Consider the following 23,626-nt stretch of genomic DNA (forward strand, 5'->3'; position numbering starts at 1 on the left):
GTAAATGGACTCAGAGTTCAGTATCTTGTTCAACGACGCTTTGACATGTAGACTAGAGTGAAAGATGTCAAAGATATTGCCAAAACTGAATGATGAAAAACACATTTTTCCAGTTCAGTTTGAAGTAGTTGATGTCTGGTGAAATTGGTAACAAAGAGGGTGCTGCACAAAAAAGCTCCTTGCAGTCGCCTTGTTCGTTGCCAGAACGCTGTACTAGGAATGTACAGTATTCACCGACTTGACTCGCAAACACACACCAAGCTGTACTGAAACTTGAAAATGTGAAATACAAACCAGTAAGGTTGTGCCCCACTCTGAGCGCAACCTTTACTTTGAGGACGAATGATCTCCTCTATGTGACCATTTCACCTAGCAACAGCCCGCAACCACTCACCAACAGGTTGTGACCAGAGGTTGTTATAGGGGGTCTCTGATAGGTCTCTAGGTCTATGTGACTGAGGCTGAACCTACATAATATGTCTGTCATCACCAGCCATTTTATTAGGTACGTCTTAATACTAGGTTTTACTGCCTTTTGTCTTTAGAACTGCATTAAATCCTTTTTAAATCATAGATTCACTATGTTGCCATCTATATTGCTCTGTGTTTACATTGTAGCATAGCTTTCCTGTTCTACCTATTCCCGATGGTGCCCTATGGGTTTAATTATAGTGAACGTACTGTCATGTTCAAGACCATTCTGACATAATATGAGCTTTGTGAGATGGTTCTTTATCCTGCTGGAAGTAGAAGATGAAAATGGTGTTCATAAAGGGATGGTGATGGTACTACTTAATAATCAAAAAGCTAATAACAATAATACTTGGATTACTGATGCTCAAAGTGTGATTAAAAATTCTCCACACCAAGCTGCACCTGAAGTGCTGATCCAATTACATTTTGACGTGCTTATGCAAAATCCTCACTCTGAATATTACAGCAGAGACTTGGATGACAGGAGTGGCACTTTGTGGTGTTTGTATTGCTGTAGCCACTCGTGTTCAGACTGAAGCAAAAGTGTGATCATAAACAAACAGAGCTTCTTTTAATTTAATAATACTAGTGGCCATATAGCTAGGAATATGATTGGTGAATGACAATGGCAACAAAAAGTTGGCAGGCACACGCTAAGTGTTGTTTGCCAATAAGGTGGCATAGACTGATTGTAAATGTTAAGGCAGCTATAGACCATTAAGAATAATAAACACCAGCAAAAATGTATAGAAAGAAATACAAAAAGGATGATTTGTATTTTTGGATATTCATTTAATGATATCACTTTTTCCACTTGTACAAAGATGTTCACAGAGTAAAAAATAAACAACACATAATAGCAAAGGGTTTCCCAAAGTAAACAGGGAAAAATTAACAATCACATCGAAAATACTTGTGGTGATCTTCAATATTTTCTATTTTACAGAAAAAAATATTCCAGTTTTATCACATGATCGTGGGTTCTCCAGACGCTTACGTTAGCATAGAGTTGTTAGCTGTACACTGGAAATACTTTAGGTGACTTTACAGACATTCACAGAGGTGTCTTTGGTGTGTTTGCCTTTAAGTGGAGTTGCTTAAGTACCTCCGCAGGCATGTGGGCACATAAAGGGGTTAACTGATACAGGTGTTTGTGCAAGACAGAACATGTGCTTGCATTATCGCTGATGATGACAGATCTGCACACACACATACACACACACACATACGCATCCACACATACACGCACCTGCACCCCCTCATGCACCTCTCATTAATTTGCTTTGGAGCTTACTGACCTGTCTGTAATAATAGCAGTCATGCAGTGGATCTCTGCTAGTCTCACAACAATATAAACACTCTGTTAGCTGCATTCTGGCTTGTGCCTGTTCATAGTCTCGTTTAGTACGAATGAGCAAAACCGGGATCCTGCTTGCCAAAGAGAAATTGTGCATAGCGTTACATGCAGGCTATTTTTTAATCAAGGGAAACACAATACACATCCACTGTTTGCTTTACTTTTTGTCAGCCAGGCCGGTTAGTATGTTTTAAGTGTATTTTGGTTGAGGGATAAAACGGTGACTATAAACCATAAATAAGGTATCCGAAGTTTTGCTGCGTATTGTCAAGTGTTTTACTGTAATTACCTGTGAAACAGAGGGGGATATGTCAACTGCTCCACTCTGTACTTTTTCTAATCCTGCTTACCTCCTCTCTTTGTGGTGGCAAAGCAGGCTGAGGGCTCCAGTATGGAGAAGGGGGATTTAGTCTTGACTCTGTCCAGACTCACATCTACTTAGACTGTCTGATATTCTGGGGGCAAAGCTCTTTGATTGACTTTACTGGTACCAATGAGTTTTAATCTTCAAAGATTTTAATCTGCTGTTTTGTCTGTTAGTCACAAGAGGTGGGGAGGAGGGTGCTGAGGGCTGTTAACAGTCACAATGTTGCACAATTTTTAAAAAATAATAGACACAGATATAAAAAAAAAAGCATGACAAACATACATAACAAAGTCTTAGAGCCAGATAAAACAATAAAGGCATCAGTTTTTTCTTTGCACAACTTCATTTAGTGTCTTAAAGGTCATTCACAGCAAGCAAGCACTGATCCCGTTGTGGGGTAGTACTGATGAGTTACACTCAGCAAAAAAAAATTGCTGACTGTTTTAGTTGGGCTGGTGTGATCGGGAAAGGCAGCACAACCCCATTTTAGTCCACACCCCTTTATGGACAGATAAAGGAGAGCATGAGGTGATTCTGTCTCTTAACCCTGTTTTCAGTCAATGACAAAAAAAACACGAGTTCCAGCATCATATCACACCATGGGGCCTGACTGCATTCAAGCAAATATGCAGCCTTTAAATGGAGTGAAAAGCACATTTTATGCTTTTTGAAGTCCAAAAGCAAATTCTGAACTTGTTTAACGTCTGCTTAGACAACGAAATAACCAGGAAGTTCAATATATGTCCATCTTCCTGTTTCCTGGTTGGTCAGCTGACACTTTGTTGTCCACTTTCACAACGGCAGTAGCTGCTCCTTTTTTCTTTTTCTTTTTTTTACTTAGGAGGGCAAAGTTGAACATTTAAAAATCCTCATTGGGATTAGAGTAGTGAAAAAGGCAGTTGTCAAAAGCAGGAAGGCTTATGTAAAGATATGTTGTTATTTGACATACAGTGATCCTGTAGTAGTAAAACCTCATATTCCTGATTTCCACTCTGAACAGCAGGTTCTGGGATCATAAGTTGCAACTGCTTTTGAGGCAGGGGCCCATTGTCTAAGCCAGCTTTAACTCCATCCAACTCTAGCTGGGAGGGATCACAGTCAAGGTCTAGGTTGCCCTTGGTCCTCTTCCTGCGAAGATAGCATACCACTCCCACTGCTACTGCTATCAGTATAAGAAGTAGCAGGATCACAATTGCAGGGGCCAGCATTTTGGTTAGCTTTGGATCCTCAACCAGTGGAATAGTGCCTCTAAGGATTCGAGGGGCTGTATGGACCTCGGTGCAGACGCTGTCTATGCCATTGGGGGACCTTAATGGACTGGCACACACCATGTAGGTGGAGTTAGGATTCAGGCCGTTAAGTGTGTACTCCAGCAAGGTTGGAGGGAGATTGAATTGAATTTGTCTGCGATCTGGTCCAGAGAGATTGCGGTAGGTTAAACGGATTCCATGGATGTTAGGCTGCTTTTCAGTGTAGCGATGAAAGTCCAGGAGGACAGAAGTTCCGGTTATCTCACGCAAGCTGATGTCGAGTGTGTCTGCAGTGACAGTTGGTATGTGGGGTTCTGCATCAGGTGGTGAAGGTGGGTGATGGTTTTGGATTTCACAGTACATGCCAGAGGTACCAGGTGGACAGGTGCACATTACCTGACCACGTTGGTCCAAATGACAAGTACCCCCATTCAGACAGTTGTGAGAGGGACAGAAATTATCCTCGTCTGGGTTTATGCTGCTACTGGGGGACGCAGGAACAGGGGGGTCCGGAGAATCACCTTCTTTTTCAGTGGGGTTGTCACTGGCCCGAGGAGCGGGAATTACCTTAGTAGTTGTTGGGAAGGTAGTGACTAGAGCAGGCTGGGTGGTAGTTGTTTTTACAGTACTAGTGGTGACAGTGGTTGTGGTAGGACAGCCAAAATCTCTATGATCCAGTCTTTCTAATACCTTTCCAGCATTGATAGGTGGGAAATGGCAGCGGGTCTCCTCTGTTTTCTCAAGGGTGATGCTCTGGGTTCTGAGCCATCTCGGGAACCATGCTAAGTTGCAGAGGCAGTTGAAGGGATTTTGTGCAAGTGTGAGCTTTCTGAGGTGGGGGAATAGCTGGGAGAACTCTTCAGGGAGGCCCTGCAGACTGAGGCTGCTTATGTCCAACTCCTGCAGCTCCCCAAGGTTCTGCAGGTCCTGAACCTTAACAGGACCCATTGGGTTTCCAGCCAGGCTAAGGTGAATCAGCCCTGGGGTCTCTTTAAGCACTGAGGGAAAAGACTCGATTTCGTTTTCTGAGATGTCCAATTCATGGAGATTCTTCAGACCAGTTATGAGCTCCTCATTCAGACTGGTAAGCCCCACACCTCCCAATTTGAGTGACTCGAGGTTTGGGGTCTGAAGGTCTGAAGGACCCAAAGTGGGTAAAGTATTAAAGCGAAGGTCCAGCAACAGCAGATGAGACATTGATAGGGTTGGAAGGGATGTCAACTGGTTCCCCTGCAGTTTGAGTTCAATTAGGTGCTCCAAGCCATTAAAGGCTGCAGGGTGGATAGTCTTGATGTGATTACTATATAAATAAAGACGCTCAAGCAGTTTCATACCGTGGAAGCATTCCTCTGAAATGTGAGTGATCTGGTTGGATGACAAGTCCAGGTTTCGCAAAGAAATCAGAGGTTCAAACACCCGATTGGGAAGATGGGTTAGTTTATTTTGACTGAGATCCAGCATGTCCAGGTTCTGTAGTCCATTAAAGTCCTCAGCTGTCAAGCCTTCAATCCCATTGGAAAACAGGTAGAGGCTTTTTGTGACTGGGTCCACTCCCTTTGGCATGGTAGAGGAACGTCTTTGGAAACAAAAAATGGATCCTGAAGAACAGCTGCAATCTACTGGGCATTCGCTAGAAAAGATGCCATCAGGAAGGATGAGGAGAAACACAAAGGGGATCACAGGAATGTGAAAGATCTTCATGGTGCTGACTCTCTCCATGCTCAGCCTGAAACAAGATAACATTAAAAAAAACCTATTAGTCAACTGTATAAACATTCATAGTAATAAAGAATAAGTACTGACCGGTAAATAGGATACAACAGCAGTATATAAACATTTTATGGCCTTTGTCATCAGTCACATACATTTAAGGGCATGTAGAACAACAGAGATTTTCCAAATTGGCTTGAGTGAGTTATTGATTCACAGCGTGCTCTTTACTGAATTTCATGAAGCCAGATTACTATCAAAGGCTTTAACTATGTGCAGCCAGTGATCAAAGGTGGTCAAACAATAGGGCTGTGTCCATGACCTCAGTCTCGAGCCTGATGCCATACTCTGTGAAAAGCTGACATAATGGCACCCTGCCACACTTTTCTGGCTAAAAGACATTGCCTATGTAATAGTCTGTGCAGCAAGATATATGCAGTGATCTCACAGTTTTAAATTTGGATCTAGACTGCCAACACAGCACCGTACACTCTGTGGGATTAAAGTTAACAGTCCTCCCTATGCTAATGACTGGCACTGAAGCCTGTCAACCACACGCTATTTGTCTGCAACAAAGTGTGTTTCTCTGTTTCTCAAGAGCCAGTGAAACAGACGAATGTCCTTTGAACAATTAAATCCATGCCTGAGTATCTTCAGTTTAATATAACCATGTCACCTTTGTGTGTCTGTGTGTATAATGTATGCCACGCTACACCCGATTGTGAAGAATTGGCCATATGACTCACACTTCCCGTGTTGTTGATACACAGCCTGCCAACTAGTTATATATGTCTAATAAACGTCTTCAACTGGGTTTGAAGGAGGAGTTCTGCTGATGATGAGAGTAGAACATCAATAAGATATATTACAGTGATTCAAAGCCAAAATGAGCCCAGGCCTTAAAACAAATACACTGGAAGTGTCAACACAGTGCTTGAAAGAACTCAAAGGAGAAGAGGGATGTGAAGAGGCATAGAGGACTGAATGGAAATAGAGAAGTCAGACAGCCTTGGAGAACGAGGCAACACTATCCACCTTCGATGATTTTAGCAGTCAACTTTATTTAATATCACTATTTAATTTTAGTTACTTGAAAAAGTGGTTTTAGGGCTTTAAATGATGCAGTTGTTATTTGCACTACACAAACACTGTTCTTACACTGCTTAACTGGGGTCACTCCTCATTTCACCAAAATAGCCAAATAAATTATTGTGTGTTTTATTTTTTGATTCTATTCTTTTTTTTCTTCTTTTTTTCCCCAAACTTACATGTTAATATGTGAAAAATATCTCCTTTAAATTAAATAAATAGTATAAAAATTCCATAATCTCTGGTACAGGTTCAGCATTTGTTGTCTTTGTACTATTTATGATTAAATACAGGGTTTAAAATCAAGTGTTGTTGTTGTTTTCCTTAATTGACTCATGCAGTAGGCATCATTAGCCATGTTTTGCTGTTTCATTAATACAAAGTATAAGTTTTAGGCCCGGTAAATGTTACTGTGGCAAAAGAGTAAATGTAAATTTTAAGAACTTTTCAATATCATGCTCTGGTCTTTCTTTTCACTTTTTAATAAAACATGCACAAAAAAAGTCATTGTATCCAATGTCTGAACTTGGAGAGGAGATCAAGGCAGCTACATCAGTGAGCCAGAGGAAGGGCGAGTATCATCTCATCACACTACAGCTATGGCATTTATTTTCCTTCCCTTTTGGCATACTTTTCTTTCCGCTCCTCCTTGAAATTGCAACCTCCTTGGAAAGAGTTCCCCATCTCTTATTTTCCTTCTCCAGTGTATAAACGAAAAGCAACTATGGCATAGGCTTGAGCTCCCACTGCCAACTCTTTCCAACAAGGCAGAACTATTGTTCTGTTCAGCCAAATGTTAATGACATGAACCTGCTCAAACCTTACATGTTTATTAAGCAAAACAGCTAGCGGGTTTTTAGAGTCTGCACCTGCTAACAGGATGGAAACACTGTCCAGCTTTGTCAGCCATGCAGAAAGTTAGACGCCTTCTGTGCTGGAAAATCTCGTGCTGAAAGCAAACATGACATAAGCTTGCTGGCGACTATGACTAAATACACACACTCACTTAAACAGGTGATATAGTTTATTTTCACCTGTTCAGAAATTCATATTCTACTCAACAAATACTTGAGTCACAACTCCAAAGGCCAGATATAGTCTTGGAGACTCATTTTTTGAGACCAGGCTCAGAAATTATGGATGCATAGATGAAAAAAGGGGAAAAGAAAGTGTAGCTGCTGTGCTGCATATGTGTGTAGAGCAAGGAAAAATAAAAGGATTTGGGAAGATAAACAGGAGATAAAGAGGATAGGGAGAATCAAACAACAGCTGGAATGCATGCAGATGGTTTCAGGTTTTCATAGCATCACTGTGCAGGGTGCTGCATTTTAGTTTCAGGCCATGATATCGCGTGTGTATTAGAGAGGGTACACACACGTTATTTTAACCTTCTTCAAAATGTAGAAAAAGTATATTGAGTGTTAGAAGTTGTCCAAAAAAATGTTCTTATTTCTTCTGGACATAGCGGAACTTCACTTTGTTACAACATATCAGGGCCAGACACGGGTATAGGGGTCCGCTGCCAGAATATACAACAACATCAAGGCAGCTTTGAGAGAAGAGTAAGCTATGCAGATAAAACTGTGAATATTTTTCTTAGAAACTCATCGTGGCGATTCTACCGTAGCTCCCCGGGGCAACGTGTTTATTTGAGCGTGCCTCATTCCAAAGTGGGCCAGGCACATCTGATAACCCAATGGAGGAGAAACTGTGGTGGAGGTGGATGGGGAGGAATTTACCCAGCGAATATAGCCAGATCACAGATAAACTGTAGCTTGATAGTTTAGATTTGCCTGCTTTCTTTCCCTTCAAATGTGTGGCTTATGCAGATCGGAGGTTAAGATAAGGTGCAGTTGTGGCGTCAGTGCAGCATTGATCCAATATGCTCTGGTACTGACTGCCTCCTGTGAGTGGAGGTGGAGGGCTGAAAGAGAGATTAAAATTTTGAGGAATGGCCCTCCCCCCTCCCTTTGAGCCTTCTTTCTCTCTCCTTGAGTTGTAATTTCCTTTTCTCTCCCCTGTGCATTTGAGATATTTCTGAGACAGACAGCCGGTGAGTTTGAAAAAGTAAGGAAGCTTATTTTAGGTTTATGAACCGACAATGGATTGAATTAATGTGACCTTGTCTGTCTGTCACGCGATAATCGTGCTTACTTCTGTGGGGTTTTTATGCATGAGTTCAGGTTTCTGGTCCATACTAGAAGAAGACATGTTGGCTGATTAATACACAGTATCACCCAAGAGCCTGAAACAGTAAGAGGAAAGCACACACACACACACAAAAAAGAAAAAACAGACTTTGGGAACATCTTTGCGTAATAATAGTGGGGAAAGCATTGCCTAAGAGCCTTAGAAAGAAAAATCAACGGAAGGAACAAAAGCATTTTCCCCTCTCCCCCCCTCTCACTTCTTATCCAGGTTTTTCTTTCTTTTCAAGATAAGGAAGAAAAGAAAACACAAGCAGCAGTGAAGACGAGAGCGGGTTTCTGTCAGCAGGGGCACCAGGGTGAATAAGGCCTGGCTTTGAAGTGGGCTTCAACAATTAAATCCTGGCTGGATGAGTGTCAAGAGTTTTTATCTTTAGAGCCGAAGGCCAACACTGAGGGGTAATGAAGGCAACAAGAAAGTTGTGGTGTGTATGAGTTTAGGCTGGTCACACGTCATTGTGCATAATTTGGCAAGCCGGGTCAGAGAGCAACATGCCAAGTTACTGTAAGAGGATAAGACTGCTCAATGCAGAGCGTAGGCTTCCAATAAAAAAGTTCCTTATCTTTTAAGGGAACAATGCTTGTGGTATGCACATTAGAGTATCATCTACGTAGGTATGCACAGGCCTGCTGGCTCTGCGGTGCCCTAATATAATATTTACTATTTCTGCAAGCTGAGCTAACTTATTATAGCTGGTTCATACTCGATTTCATATTAGTCATACATAATAATCCTTTCCAGTGTCAATCTTTTCCCTCTCTGTTTTTGCAGCTTTTCCATCTATGAGAAGGCAAAAGCCCACACACTCCAAACACACTCATGTTCTTGTCCCTTTCCACTGTCAGCAGTGTCCCAGATGGATGTTGTTATCCACAATCCTGTGGGGCTATCCATCAACGTGACAAAAGGGTCAAGAGATAATTAGAAATGAAGCTGAAGGGGGGAAAAAAACACTTATGTAGAATATTTGATGATGACAAGATTGCATGTAATGTAGCTCTGGAGAGACATGAAAACATCTGTTCAGACACCAGAAACACAAAGCTTAAAGTATGAATTCAAACAATGTCAGCTATGTTAACGCAAGACTGCCATCACAGCGTGAAATGCAGGAAATATTTGTTTATAAGCCAACACGTTTTTTGTTTGTCATTTTGATGCTGGTTGTACCTGTTGAACTATGGTAGATAAGAAAACACATTTTTACGGTGGCACGAGGAGCGCAGCACTTGATGTCATCAACGCTCAGTGAAGGGATGCTCAGAGGTTTTAGGATCATAACAGGATAGCAAGATTTTCTGCTTACACAAAAGCCATTGGCTGTTTTCTTTCATCATTGTGTGCTGTCAGCGCAAATAATGGTAAAATTGTAACGAGGCAAGAAAGGATTAGGTGTCTCTTAAGATCAAGGCTCAGCTGCATTAAAATCTAAGTGAAGCCAGTCGTAACTTTGTTAAAAAGACAGATCACATTCCAAAATATGCTCTGCTAATGCAGCACTTACATCAAGGTCAATCAAGAAGACAGAAAACAAACACGCCAGGCGGAAGGGAGGGGAATGTGAAACAAGAGAAGAATGATCGTTTTACTGAGTTTGTCACTGGTAATACTCCTCTTGAAGCCACAGTATCACTGCTGTGCTTTGTAGTGGTACAGAGGGGGTTAGGCTCTGTAGCAGTTTTACAAACAAAGCTTCCTACTGATTTCAGCCTTACCACAAGAAAAAAGGGAATTAATTCACCCATTGTACATCTGCTTCTGCTAGTGCTGAATGATGGGGCTGATGTTTTCATAAACAGGCAGGTTGTAGTTGGTCCGCTTCCTAATAACAGATCAATGATGCACTTTTCTCAACTTTCTACACTTTAAGCGTTCCATACTGTGATTTATATCTCAACTAGCCGCTTCAATATCGGTGTTAAAGGCGGCTCTTTTCATCTGCGGATTTATAGGTCGAAACGTGCCTGCATATTACGACAATGTGAAGCAATAATTAGAGCCTGCAGCTGGAGAACTTGAAAGAGAGCAATAATATACAGTCCAGGGGTGAATGGGAGGGTAGTAGAATAGTAACACTCACATAAAACTGTGTATATCTTCAGCACTGTGGGGCAGCTCTGTGTTTGAGTAGTTACATTTTGGATTTCGGTGTAACACATCTGTTTTAATGTGCTAAGAATGAAGTTGCAAAATACAGCTGCAAGGGAGACTGAGGAGGCTAGCGTGGCCAGTTCAGCAGGGCTTAGGTGGTGTGGCAACTTCAGATCAAATTATGTTAAAACCAGGGCTCTAAGCACTGGTAGGAAAAATTTATACTCATTGCAGCATCCTTGATATATAGGCAAAACAATTTGTGCATAAACACGACACCAACTTCAAGCCTATTTTCTGTCATTTACAAACCATTACATTTTTTAGGTTATATTACACATGGCTACAAGGGTCAGTATAAGATAATTACGGATTATTTTCATCTATGAATCATGCAAAGCTATTCTAGCAGAGTCCAACAATGAGAATGTGTGAAGCTGAATATGAGAATAATAGTGGCCCGCCACTGACTCCAGTGGCAGAAGAAAGAAAACTAAAGATGCTATATAAATAAAGACAGCAAATGCTAGCACAGAAGAGTCTGAAAGCCAAACAGTATTTCTTCCATTCATCTGGTTATATAGCATCAGTCCATGGAACAATAAAACCAATGAGCCAATGAAGCATAGAGTGTCTCCTGGCGGTCAGAGGTCAGGCTCTGTTTCCACTTCTCTTGCTATTCTGTTGTTGTCTGTTGTAACTCTGGCCCAGACAGCATAGATAAAAGGCCTTGTTCGACACAGGTACACACCCAGCTCCAGTTACACCCGTGTCTACCTGAGCCTTATAAGTCCTCATCTTCACAACAGGTGTTTTCTCTCCTCCTCCAGGGCAGCATGAAACCCAAAACCTCAGGAGTGTGTCTGAGTAAATGTTGTTACCTGCGCCAAACTTCCAGCCTTTACCGGCTGCGCACTCCTACCTAAGCGGAGGCGAGAGGGGAAAGGAAACAAGCAGAGGTGGGCAGCCAGGCAGCCAAAACCAGACGAGCTGGATCTCTGCAGTAGCATGTGTGCAGTCTAGTTGTGCCTCCTCTGAGCTTTAGAGCATAGAGGTCATCTACTACGAGTTCCAAAAGGAAATGTGGGCCATTTCCTTTTGTTTTATTGCTATAGGATATGACTGATGGTGTAGTAGACGCTAGACCCAATTTTGTTTTCATAAAAGCTCACATGAGAGGAGACACAGGATGTACTGACGGAGGCTGTGTCTTCTATTATCTTCTTATTCTGTGTCTCAGACACAGGGTCCACTTGTTTTGTCTCGACTTTGACGCCAGTCTCTCATCAGCGCACCCTGCCCTGTGACCTTTGGGGACAGACAGACAGTCAGAGGTCTCACATACGCATCTATCTGCTATCCTCACCATGGGAAACTCACATTACACAGATACAGCAGATTTCAGTTCACCAACGACAACCTGTGCTTTGATCTGTTTTGTTATTTCTCCTTGGTGTTTACTCCTGCAGTGTTTCTTGTTCCCTTGGTCTTTTCTCTGTTGGTCTTTTCAGTCAGACACAACAGCAAACCACACCATTGAAGAAGTTACTGCCTGAGTCCAAGAGTACTAAATCACCAGGAAACAGTAAATATGACATCCTTGTGTCACAAAAAACTGGACTTTCTCCAAGTCTGGGCTTGTGCCTTCATATCCTGCGTATGGCTAACCACGCCTCTACCCAGAATCAAAACTTCATTGTGCTTTCTGGCACGCTGACCCTGTTTGCAGTTGTCCACACATCTGTGGAGTGTGTGTGGTAGAAACACCCATAGCAAGCTGTGACTGACAGCAGGTAGTGATTCAGAATGACTTCTATTGACAGTCCTCAAAACACCTGACATAACAGGACGGTGCGTCTGTGTGTTGCATGTGTGGTAAGTTTTGCGGTTTAAAGCGACTGGGTGGACCTGTTCTATCAGTGAGCCTAAAATAATGTGCACACTTTGACACTCTGTCTGCTCCAGTAGCATTCATTTGACTCCGGTATGACAAATGCTAGTTTGTCCCCTGGCCACTATGACCTTTATCTACCTGAAACCAGCCAGCCTGCATTTTTTTTCCATAGTACAAATCACTTTAGTTTCCAGGTAAGTCTCCTTTAAAGCATAGGCCAGAATTAACATAAACCACTCTTAAGCTTTGCTTTTATTAAAAGATCAGGGTATGGTCCTACTTTGTGGACAGCTGTTGACACTGTTTTCATCTTTATCCTGTTTGTATGATTCAGGCACAAAGCAGGATTATGAGTGCCTCCAGGTCAGACTGACTGACAGGCTGGCAATCCTTGTTAGACAAACAAAGCCACACGTACTGACGAAGCGCTCGTATATTATCCATCCGCCTGTCTGTGTCATCTTTCTTCTTATTGTTTGAACCGTTGTAGCTGCTACTGTTTATCTGAGTATCTACTCTAACCCCCCCCTGCCACACACACACACACACACACACACACACACACAAATACAGCATTATAACAGAAGGTGCTCTTGTTTAACACGTCACACAAATATCTCTGAAATTCCCCGTCTCAGCCTTGTGATTTTTGCGCCCCGCACTCTACTTGCTCCTCTGTTTGCCCCTTTTGCTTCCCTCAGGTTTGTTCATGTCGCTGACAGGAACACAACTGGAATCTGATGAAGGCATGTCTTCTCCACTTGCCACAACAGCCCTGGGAGGCCTCATGGCTGCTATGTAGCAGCCTACATGCTCATTAGACTAATGAGAGCTCCGGGCTAAAGTAATGGGGATGGTAAACAGAAGCTTAAGGGGAGCAGTAGTGCTGACAGGTAAATATCAGCTTCTTTAATAAAAATGCAGTTTAGGATTTAGACTACGTTCAGCATGCAGACTTGGAAATATACATTTAAACACACAGCACATGACAGTTTTATCATTTGACTGTGTCAACACATCTTTCACCTGTCTGCAATAATACAACAAGATGAGCACTACAGGACATTTCTCTCAATGAGATGTACAGAGGTCAAAGAGATAACAGGTCTTATTTGGTATTTAAGGTACATCTTAAAAGGGAGTTTGCCTTCTCTAACTGCTCAACTATGGCAATATAGAAAATGAGAGAGGCGATGGGAAAAGAGCCGAGTGAATTACTGATAAATTGTCTATTTTAGCTTTGAGCTAAGCCGCTGATTTGGTAGTCTCTGCTGTCGATTGAGTGGCAGATTGAATCACGTTCACTTGTCAGTATTATTAATTCTTTGTTACGTAAAGATAGTGGCAGTAGTGCAGCTGTCCTGCTTTTTCTTCTGTATCAGAAACATCACTCGGAGGCAGGCACCATACCTGTTTTTCTGGGCCCTAACCCTACACCCCTACCTTTTCCACAAGTTACCGTTTGTTATTTTTCTAGTTATTCTTCTCTGCAGTCTTTTCCTTTTAAAAAAACAAAACAGAAAAACAACTTAGACATGTGCCACACACACAAGATAAATGTGAACTGGAGATCGTCGGTGCTGATTACAATGTCACAAAGGAATTTATTGTGAAACTGCTGCCTGTGTCGGCACCGCGCCAGCGCTGGGGAGCCTGGCTGGCAAATCAACAGTCAGGCGGCACAGTTTTCCCAACCCCCAAGGTTGACATGCCTTTCCTCCGTAGCCTCAGGTGCCCTGTGACTTGTTTATTAAGAAATTACAACCAGTGTTTTTTAAGGGTATTCAAACTGGTCTCTTGGAAATCTGAGTTCATTAACTATGTAATCCTTTTCATAATTTGCTAGAGAACCAGCCCCCCCATTCAATATCATTCCTTAAATATAATGCATTACATCTCAATTATTACTTCATAATCTCCACTGCAATGTCTGGAAATTAAATTTTAAAAAATCCACAGACACACAATAGGATGCTGTGAGCCAGCATTTTATCACCACACTGACATGCTACGCTACCTGTGCCAACAGCTGATTAAACAGGTGAGCTCTGCCATGTTAGAGACTGTAAAGACCTCATTCAGCAACAGTCTATTAAGACATCAACAGTGACCCACAACTCAGCAGGCTGCCCACAGCAGGTGTGCGTTTCCTAACACTTAAACAAGATGAAGGAGGGGAGACGAGGAGGGTAATGACAGCAGAGGAGGTGTAAATAAGTGAGCCTTTAGCCTGCTTTTCCCTAGAGGCTGTCAGTATGCACAATTCAGGATACATTTCTGCCGAATGCTGCAATCTATCTTAAATGATGGATTGTATAGAAGGCCATCAAAATCAGTGTACAGTATACCTCTTATAATGTGAAAATAAATCAGCTGATCTCATTTGTATGTCAAAGAGAAATAAGTAGAAACCAGTGGATGGTTCACATTCAAATTAGAGTGTGATTTATGACCCAGATCTTGGCATTTGGTATAAAAGATGTGTGTTTCTGTAGGTCTGTGTTCGGTTAGTCAAAGCCAGAGAAGACCCAACATTCAGTAAAAGAGAGAAGACATAAATGGTTCTTTGTTATCGTAGCAATTTGTCTACATTGAGAGCAGTTTACTGATTCTCATCGACACAGTCGTTCAGGCTAGTCATTAAGTGAGTCAAGCAGATTCCTGAGCTGACCTGTAACATAGGGAACAATGCTTACCTGTGTAAGTGTTTGCTCACACGTGTGTGTGATCTGGCTATACGTATGGTTGAGTCACGGTATATAAATATCCCGGAACACCTTTGTTTGCTCTTACATGTTTGCTTTTAGGTAAAAATATTAACAATATTAAGTGACTCTTGCCGTGGTGTCAAGAGTGCACTAACTTGTGGCATTTCTGGACATTCAAAGCACAGAGCCAGCAGAGACTGCTCACACCCAGACATTTGGCTTGAATTCAGCCCCTCGTTATGTACGTACACCCATATTTTACCTCGTATTGAAGAGCGTGTAGGTGTGGCTAGACGTGTGTAGTGTTACAGTAAATGCTTAAGAAAAAGGCAGGAAAAACAAGCATGCAGGATGTCAGCGTATGCTGCAGTCAAAGGCAGTGTTGATGTTAAAACTTCAGGATCATGGCATTAATGGAGTCAGTGTGTGTTTTAACACTGAAGCATTGACTGCATAGCAAATAATTTACAGCGAGCGAGTCGAAACCTCGACCTGAGGAATGTCTGCATGTTCTACAAGCCAAAAGCAGCAGGAGAAGAACTCAGTTTCACCAATCTTCTCGGCTCATCTCTGTTTTCCCTGAGATGGACGAGGTGGGGGAGGCAATTAGTGAAAGTAGCGATGTGCGTCCAGATGCTCAAGGCTATGCCATATCCTGTGTGTGTGTGTGTATCTTTACAAGCCCACACAGTTCCTGTTACAGCTCATTGAGAACTAGCACGACACAGGCTGGATGGAGAATGAGAGGTCAGAAGGAGCGTGTAGGTGAATCCTGCTCTGTCAGACAGTAAAACAAGACAAGCCGACTAGACTCTTGATACAGCAACACATTAAAAAGCTGCAGATTGACTATTCTAATGGCCAGTCTGAAGTTTAGCGCTCATTGTTTTTGATAGACTGCATACCGACAGGATTGTGTTCATTTTTTGTCTGTTTATATCTGGATTTCCTGAGAGGGGTGACTCCACTGATCAGGACAAAAACTTTTAAATTATAAAACAGATATTCTTCTTTTTCATGTGCAATACTTTAAGATTATTGTTGGAATATCATCACGATGGTGTCACCAGACTTTGAGGGGATTTGAAAGTAATGCCAAAACAGCAGAAACCATGTAGGTTACTAAGAAAATGTTTTCAACAAACACAGGGTCATTATTCTACCTTTTTCTCCAGCAACCAGACCGGCATGCTAAACTTCAAACTTCCTCCATTCCCCCCTTTCCTTCTCCCTCTGTCTGAAACTCTACACAGCCTCACTGTATCTATTAAATGCCGTGTGTGCTAAGAGAGGCGCTCTTGTTCTCCTGCCAGTCTTGTTAAGAGGCTCAGAGCTGTGTGAAAGGATCCCATTGAGGGAGCAGAGTGTTATGGTTAACATGGTAAAGACCGCCAACTGCGTGCCGTTTGGGTTTCTTGGTGCAAATATTCACAGGGCTGTATTATTTAGCCCGTGCCAAAAATACTACATTACTTTTCTGTCTATTTTTTCTTCTTGTATAATAACTTAAGCTATCTTTGCACCTTGGTATCAAGTAAAACGACCACATCTTTCAGATATAATTAAAACTCACCCCATGAAGATGCTTCCACTATTCTTCTTCAGGTCTTCTTTCCCTGTAAGGAACACAAGAGTTGTAAAAACAAGCCAGAGAGGTGTTGCAATATTTTTCTGAGTGCCTCTTTTCTACTTATTTGGAATCCAGCCCCCTTTCATGTCTTGTCAAAAGCACATAAGTGAAACAGGAAGTTTTTTTTCCTGTTAATTGGGTAAATTCCACCCGAGTGTGGGAGCACGCCGAGCAATGGCAGAGCCGTGTGGCAACAACACGAAAATGATGGAGTGCCAGAGGAAGAATGCGGGCCGACCACTCTTTCTCCATCATCTCCTACTACAGATGGACTGTAGTATCGGTCCATCTGCCATAAACTGCAGTTGTGTACTGTACGCAGAATTGTGCAGCATGTTGTTATTCAATCAAATGGTTTTTATTTCTATTTCAGAGCAAAATTAGGCTTTCCACTGTAAGCCAAGAACAGCTTTTCATTTTATGATATCAGCTGGCAAAAGCTGACCGCGCTTTCTTCATTTCTTTCTTAATGGTGAACATTGCTTTAGCCATAACCACAGCACAATTTGTGCGTGCGTTCATGTTCGTGCTGCTTTCTGTGACTATTATCTGGTATCAGATGTTATTTCTGAATGTGATTACAGGATCATAAACATTAGTTGGTTTGGGGAAAAACCTAAAGAGTGCCTGATGGATGTTTTATTTGTGAGAGGCATTTAGCCAAAAGCACTTTCAACATTCTTTTCTATTGGCAAACTGTTGTTTTTTTTTCTTTTTCATTGATATAATGCTGTTCTAAAATGGTTTCTGAGATAATTACCTAAGAAACACAGCATGCCCTTTCTTTCTCTGTGTACTGTACAGCATTGTATATCTGTCCGCGGAGCATAAACCGGCCTGACTCTTCCAGAAAGTTCCCGCTAAGCAGCCATTTTTCATATATCTAAGCTCTGAGTCACAGTCTGTGGATGCGAAAAACAGAGTGACTACAAAACCACGTGTTATACCTGGCTTGTGTGACTCCTGAAACCTGACTTCACTTTGCGTGTAGCATATCTCTGAGCAGCCACATGCTTCCTTCATGTCAAGGGTGTAGTGTTTATATCTGAAAATAACCTGTTGCACTGCAGGGCTGGCTTTGGCACGCTGACCTGTGTTGAGGCCCGTGCTGCGCTCTGCATCCATGTGTTTATTTGTCTGTGGGACTGCTACACAGAAGCTTTTTTGTGAACGTTCGTGTGCGGTCAGTGGGTGTTTTTCCCTGTGATTTGCATACATTCGCACAGGTAAATCCAGCAGTGGCTGAGCGAGCGCTTCTTGCATGAGTGGCTGCTAAGTTAAGTACGGGGACTCCTTTCTGCTGACACAACCCACGGATCTGTTACCCGAGGTCACTGTATCCCGCTCTCAGACAGTCCTTCAGCTGAACTGTAAATGTTTTTGCTTTCAAAGTGGAACTAGACACCCTAAAATAGATACAAATTGTCTTTTACCGCTAAACGTCTTACATGACTGCAAAAGACTAAACTGCTAACAACAGTGTCCTGGTCTTGGTTTCCCTTAATAGCTTAAACAATCTCTTCCACTATTGTCTCAAAGACATTCGGTCTTTAATTAGTGCAGACTGCATGCTACCAAAACATTTGTAGTATCTTTTAACCTGCTTTGTACCTCTTATTTTCTCTCTTTTCGCTATTATTGGCTTACTTTGATATTCAATCTCTCTCTGACTCCCTCTGTCCTTTTTTGGGAGCACTGATACGTTTTAGCTTTTCTCTCCACTGTAATTTTCTTCCTTCCTCTGTGTTCATCTGTTCAACATAAATATCACCTCACCCTCGTCGCCTCTGTTTCTCCTTCTCTCTCTTTCTTTCTCCCTCCCTCTCTTCTCCTTCCCATCTGGTTTAAACTCTCGTACGATAGGAGGGAGCTGAGCAGCTTGACAATAACACTGGAACCGTTTTGTTGTGGAGTAATCACGTAAAACTGAAAACAGTTGGTTAGCTCAATGTATGTTCAATATGAACTGAAAGATTGCAGCTCAGAACATCAGTCCAAGCTAAACTGCTAAAAGAATTGGGTGGAATAAATAAACAGGTGCCTTTTACTTGGATGGCTGGCATTTAATGTGACACTCTTGGAAGCTTCTTCTTGGGTAAATCTGTACCAGTGACAAGTTGCGACTTGTCATTGATACAGATTTGTCACTGTCACAACTGCCTTTCGGTTCATGCAGGCTGATGCACGATCGTCTTCAGGCATATGTGCATGCATGCTCAGATGTTTCTGAGTAAGGCTCAGGCTTCTGGCTCTTTATCAGGGTGGACAGCGCCAGATAACAACACTATCTGTGTCTGCTGGTAGCCGTGTAAATAGACCTTAAGGAAAACGGGACCCGGCGGACTAAAGCTCTGTCTGGTGCGATGAAAGAGAGCAACTGTGTGCATACGTGTCACCTTGTAAGCGACACACGCTTACATGAAAATGTGAGTGACCACTTTCTATGGTCTCACACACTTGGTGACCCAGCTGCGAGCAGACGAACACTAACCCAAAGGTACATGCACTTCTTAGTGAAACATTAACAACTGACATTAAACTTAATGCTTTGTGTCAAAGTTTGTTATTAATACCCCAAATTTTCATTTGGCGGCAAATAATTTAGCCCTGTGCTTGTGTGCGCGTGTGCATTTGCCCTTGCTTTTGCTCTTGCCCAGTAAAATCTGGTTCAGGGCTCATTTCCTAATTACAGTGCTGGCCAGAAGTAATTACAACCTTAGATTAAGAGCCGTTTCTCCTTTTTTTATAGGTTCACTGAAATGCAGCAATTTGTGGTGACTTGGGACGAGCATCCTCCTTCTCATCCTCTCTCTCTCTCTGTTACTCTCCATCTGCCTCTCTCTCTCTCTCGCTCTGCTCCTCTCCCTCTCTACTCCATTGGAATTTGGGGGATTTTATTTTTTGCCTCTTTGCAGATTTTCCACTCAAGTGAGAAGGTTAAAAAAATAGCGCAGTTAATCACATGAGCGGTTCATTTCAAACAAGAGATAGGGAAAAGCTGTGAAATATGACTTTAGTGGGCCTGCGTGTCTCTGTGGACATATGGACACGGAGGACAGCAGTTATTTGGGGTTTGCACTCAATCCGGGGCACTCCAAAGCCCGCAGATCCCTTTGCATGTGTGTGTCTATTTATGCAAGGTTTTGAAGTGGTTCTTCTGAACGCATCATTTGGATGCATCGGCAAGCTCTTCTTCAATTTAGCTTGGCAGGCGTATGGGCTGGGGTTTGCCCTCCACATACCGCTGGTTCAGCATTGATGTTTGAGGCTGAGGCCTTTGAAGCCAGGGGTTTTATTTAAGACGCCTCTTATAACGGAGGAGCTCCAGCTCTTAGTTGTCAACCAGAGAGCAGAATCCCCCCACCCCCTGCTGAGAAGCACCTGAAAAGGGGTACCCGGAAGGAGGATTTGCACTCCTTGAATCGCTCACACAGACTCCTTGCTAATTGCGATGAGACTCCAGCTTCACGTGTTCTCCAGAAAAATAAACACACGCACACATATTTGCACACTTACTCCAACTTTCTGTCCTGTCGACTCTCCTTTCCCTCCCCGCTGCGTAACTGCCCCGCTCTTGTCCTCCTTTTGTACCTCTACCCCCCATATCTCTCCACTCTTCCCTTCCCTAGGCCTCCTCGCCTCACGTACCTGACTTTTAACCCTCTAATCCCTCTGATACAGAGGGAAGGGTGATTCAGCCACTGCTGCTAATTGGCATAAAAAAAAGATAAATCCTTCCCTTCTTAAACAGTTTGGAGAAAGAAAAGAATTATTCATTATAATAATCAGTAGATTTATAGGCAGCAGATGCTACTGTAAGATGTCCAGCTCATCTTTTTGTCTCGTCTCAAAACAAAAAACTTAAAGATCACCAACTGTCAGTCATCATCTGCAGCAGATTTAGACATCAGTGCTCTTTCCCTCTCGAGCTCTTTTGCACAGATAATGAAACACTGGCCTTGATTTTGTAAAAGAAAAAAACCCCCCAGAAGTAATAAAAATAACAGATAAAGGTACAGGCTGACACAACGTTGGTAACCAGATCTTGATGGGTCCTGTGGTTTCAACATCACTGTCACAGTGGTGTGACAGCAGGCCTGTGCTTAATTGTATAAATTAGATTCTAGAACAAAGGGGTCGCCTTAGTCATGCTTCCCCATCCACAGTCAGACACTTAAGGGGAATAAATATACCGGAAAGTGGAGCACGGATAATCAGTCCGAGGTTATTATGTATCCCGTGCACAACTGCAAGTCTTTGACTTAAATTTTTACATCACAGAAGACATGCAGCTTCCTTGTTTATCTCTTCCTGTAATCATCCTTCTTTCATCACTGAGACGGTTGTGTCAACAAGTTACTTTCTAGGTCTAACAGTCACTGAAACATGAAGCGTCAAGTCTCTACATGTTTTTAGTCTTACTTAACATATTAAAAAATTCAAGCACACTTCTGCATTCTGTAGTATTCCAAGCTGTGCCCACAAACAGTCTGTTGCGCTGTTGTCTTGCCATCTCTTCCACACATTATCCTCAAAGTTCTCCACATTAGTGGAGGATAATTGGTCTCCTGTGGCTGCTCTGCAATTTCTGTTGGCCTAATATAAACAGATTACAACTATTTTATACTGTCAGAAACACATTAGCTTCTCCTGTAGTGTAATTATAGTCTGTGAGGAAACACTTGGTGGTAATAGAGAGGCTTTTGGGGCAGTTTGTGCTGCTTATTTGGCCTTGGGACGGATCGGGTGATTTGCAGCATCTGTTTGTGTGGGCCTTATAAATGATGCTCATCTGAGGACTGAATTTAGGATTCAAGTGATGAGATATACTGTGATTTATTAGATTAGATTTTTTTTTTTTGATCAGGTGAGTATTTGGAACTATTCACATAATAAAACAGAGATGAAAGAAAGCTGGTGAGATTGACGTTAGTATGTTTAATTTGGCACATTATTTGGAAAGGTGAGATCATATTTTCAGACACAGACACACTGAGATTGGTCTAAACCTGCTGATCCTGTCACTTGATTGGATGCTGGTTTATTGGTGGGCTTGATCACTGTGAGATTTAATCTTTCAGGAATGTGACCCCATGGCTCACTGCTCTGCTGCACACTTGCAGTAGATTTCTACCTTTCCGCACATCTGAGCAACTGTTTCATTTTTTATGTCTCTGCACCGAAATGCCTTCAGCTAAACGTCAAATTGCGCAGAATGTTAAAAATAATAATGAAGTTATGTAATCCCTTTTAATAACAGTAGCAGCATTTGATGGACAGCCCAATTATTAGTAGCCTATTGCAACGGGGCTTCAGTAAGCTTTTTACTGGCAGCTGGCTTTTGGCGTTATACAAATGAAACATGGTTGTGTTTTAATCTATGGAATTACTCAAAATCTGAGGTTTAATCAGCGCATGCTTCATAATGTTGCTCCTATGAAACATAGCCCTTACTTCCTCGACAGTTTGTGCTTCACATTGAAAGCAATGACCGTCCAAATGCTAAAATAACCAAATGTACTTAATTTGCAACTTTGAGTGGTGTGCGTATTGGAGCCGTTTCAGCGCTCGTGTCCTGCTGAACTTGGTGTTGTGGGACGTCCCCTTGTGTGGTTCCAAAAACAGCTGTCCTCTGCGGTGGACACCGCTCGGTGCGGTGTAGACATTCGGCACGGCTCTTGCATGCTGCACGGCGTCCTGCGGTCCAACACCAGCCCGCCTCATTACCGTCCCGGCGGCTCTTTTTGCACCGCGCACACGCTCGCGTTTTCTGTTTTCTGGGTTTGTTTGGTTTATTTACGCGCTTTCCAAATATAAAGGAACTCGCGTTTTGTTGTCTGGAGAATTAATGGAGCCCACATCTCCAATAAACCTGTTGAATCCAATGACTCAGCGGCGCATCTATGCAAATAACCCATTTAAAAAAATTTTTTAATTCAGATTTCCACTTAGTTGCTGTGCATTTACAGGAGAAACAGGTTCGTGTTTAACGCACTGTACATTACAAGCAAAACGCGTTTTTGCAAAGCAGACACGAGTCTGTTGAATTATTTGAGCGAGTTTTTGTTAAGAAAGTTGTCACAGGAGAGAAAAAACTCGGTACCACTGTCAGCTTGTGCTCAAAAGAGGAAATAAAGCCGACAAACAGCTGGAGTGTTTTTTTCTGTTATACATTCATTTTATTCTGACAGTCAGTCGATTCAGATGTTTTTAAAATGATCATTTACTTAACCCCGTTTGTCAATATATCCCTGTTCACGCGTCTTTACGCTGGACTCGATCATGCCGAAAGTGTTTTAGAGCTAAAACACACACACACATACACACACACACAAAACAAAACAATATTCACTCTACCATTTAAAATATAAGTAAGTATAAGTAAGTCAACTCTTACCCGTAACTTCGGAAAAGTGAAGCTGGAAGCGCAGTCGCGCTTGTGTCTTTATCCAAGAAGAGCACTTCAACGATATAACTCCAAACCTGGTAGTTTCCCTGCGTGCGTTCTCGGAAAAAGAGACCTTTCTGTGAACGTATGAAACTTACAAGGAACGGTCTTCATGAAATCCTTGGAGGGGTACCCCTGCCTCTATGTCAAGGAATGCGTTCAAGTACCAACTCCCTGGACAAAAAGCGCTTTATTGGTGAGCACAGAGGAGAGTTTAAAGCGGAGGAATGGGAGGGGCGAGGCGCGCTGCAGTTGGGCGCACTCCTGCGCTGAGCGGAGAGCAACAAACATCTCACCTTGCAGCTTTGCAGAGTGCGAAGGAGAGAAATTCCAGGCTCTTTTCAGCTCACTATTTCTTAATTCCTACCTGCGTGACCTGTTTTGAGCAAGATACATTACT

At 42.4% G+C, this 23,626-nt stretch overlaps 2 protein-coding genes across 3 annotated transcripts in view; one reads left to right on the top strand and one right to left on the bottom strand.

Moving 5' to 3' along the window:
- Positions 1 to 23,626, top strand: part of coro7 (coronin 7) — a 125,689-nt gene that overhangs the window by 58,472 nt on the left and 43,591 nt on the right. The gene's annotated exons all lie outside the window — the stretch shown is intronic.
- vasnb (vasorin b) lies at positions 1,246 to 23,455 on the bottom strand. Its single transcript, XM_026164952.2, has 3 exons — positions 23,176 to 23,455; positions 16,722 to 16,764; positions 1,246 to 5,174 (listed from the first exon to the last, which is right to left on the bottom strand). The coding sequence occupies exons 2-3, from the start codon at positions 16,724 to 16,726 to the stop codon at positions 3,101 to 3,103; spliced, it is 2,079 nt and encodes a 692-aa protein (XP_026020737.1). The 5' UTR covers positions 16,727 to 16,764; positions 23,176 to 23,455; the 3' UTR covers positions 1,246 to 3,100.

This window comes from Astatotilapia calliptera, chromosome 4 (assembly GCF_964374335.1).
Source record: "Astatotilapia calliptera chromosome 4, fAstCal68.1, whole genome shotgun sequence".
NCBI lineage: Eukaryota > Metazoa > Chordata > Actinopteri > Cichliformes > Cichlidae > Astatotilapia > Astatotilapia calliptera.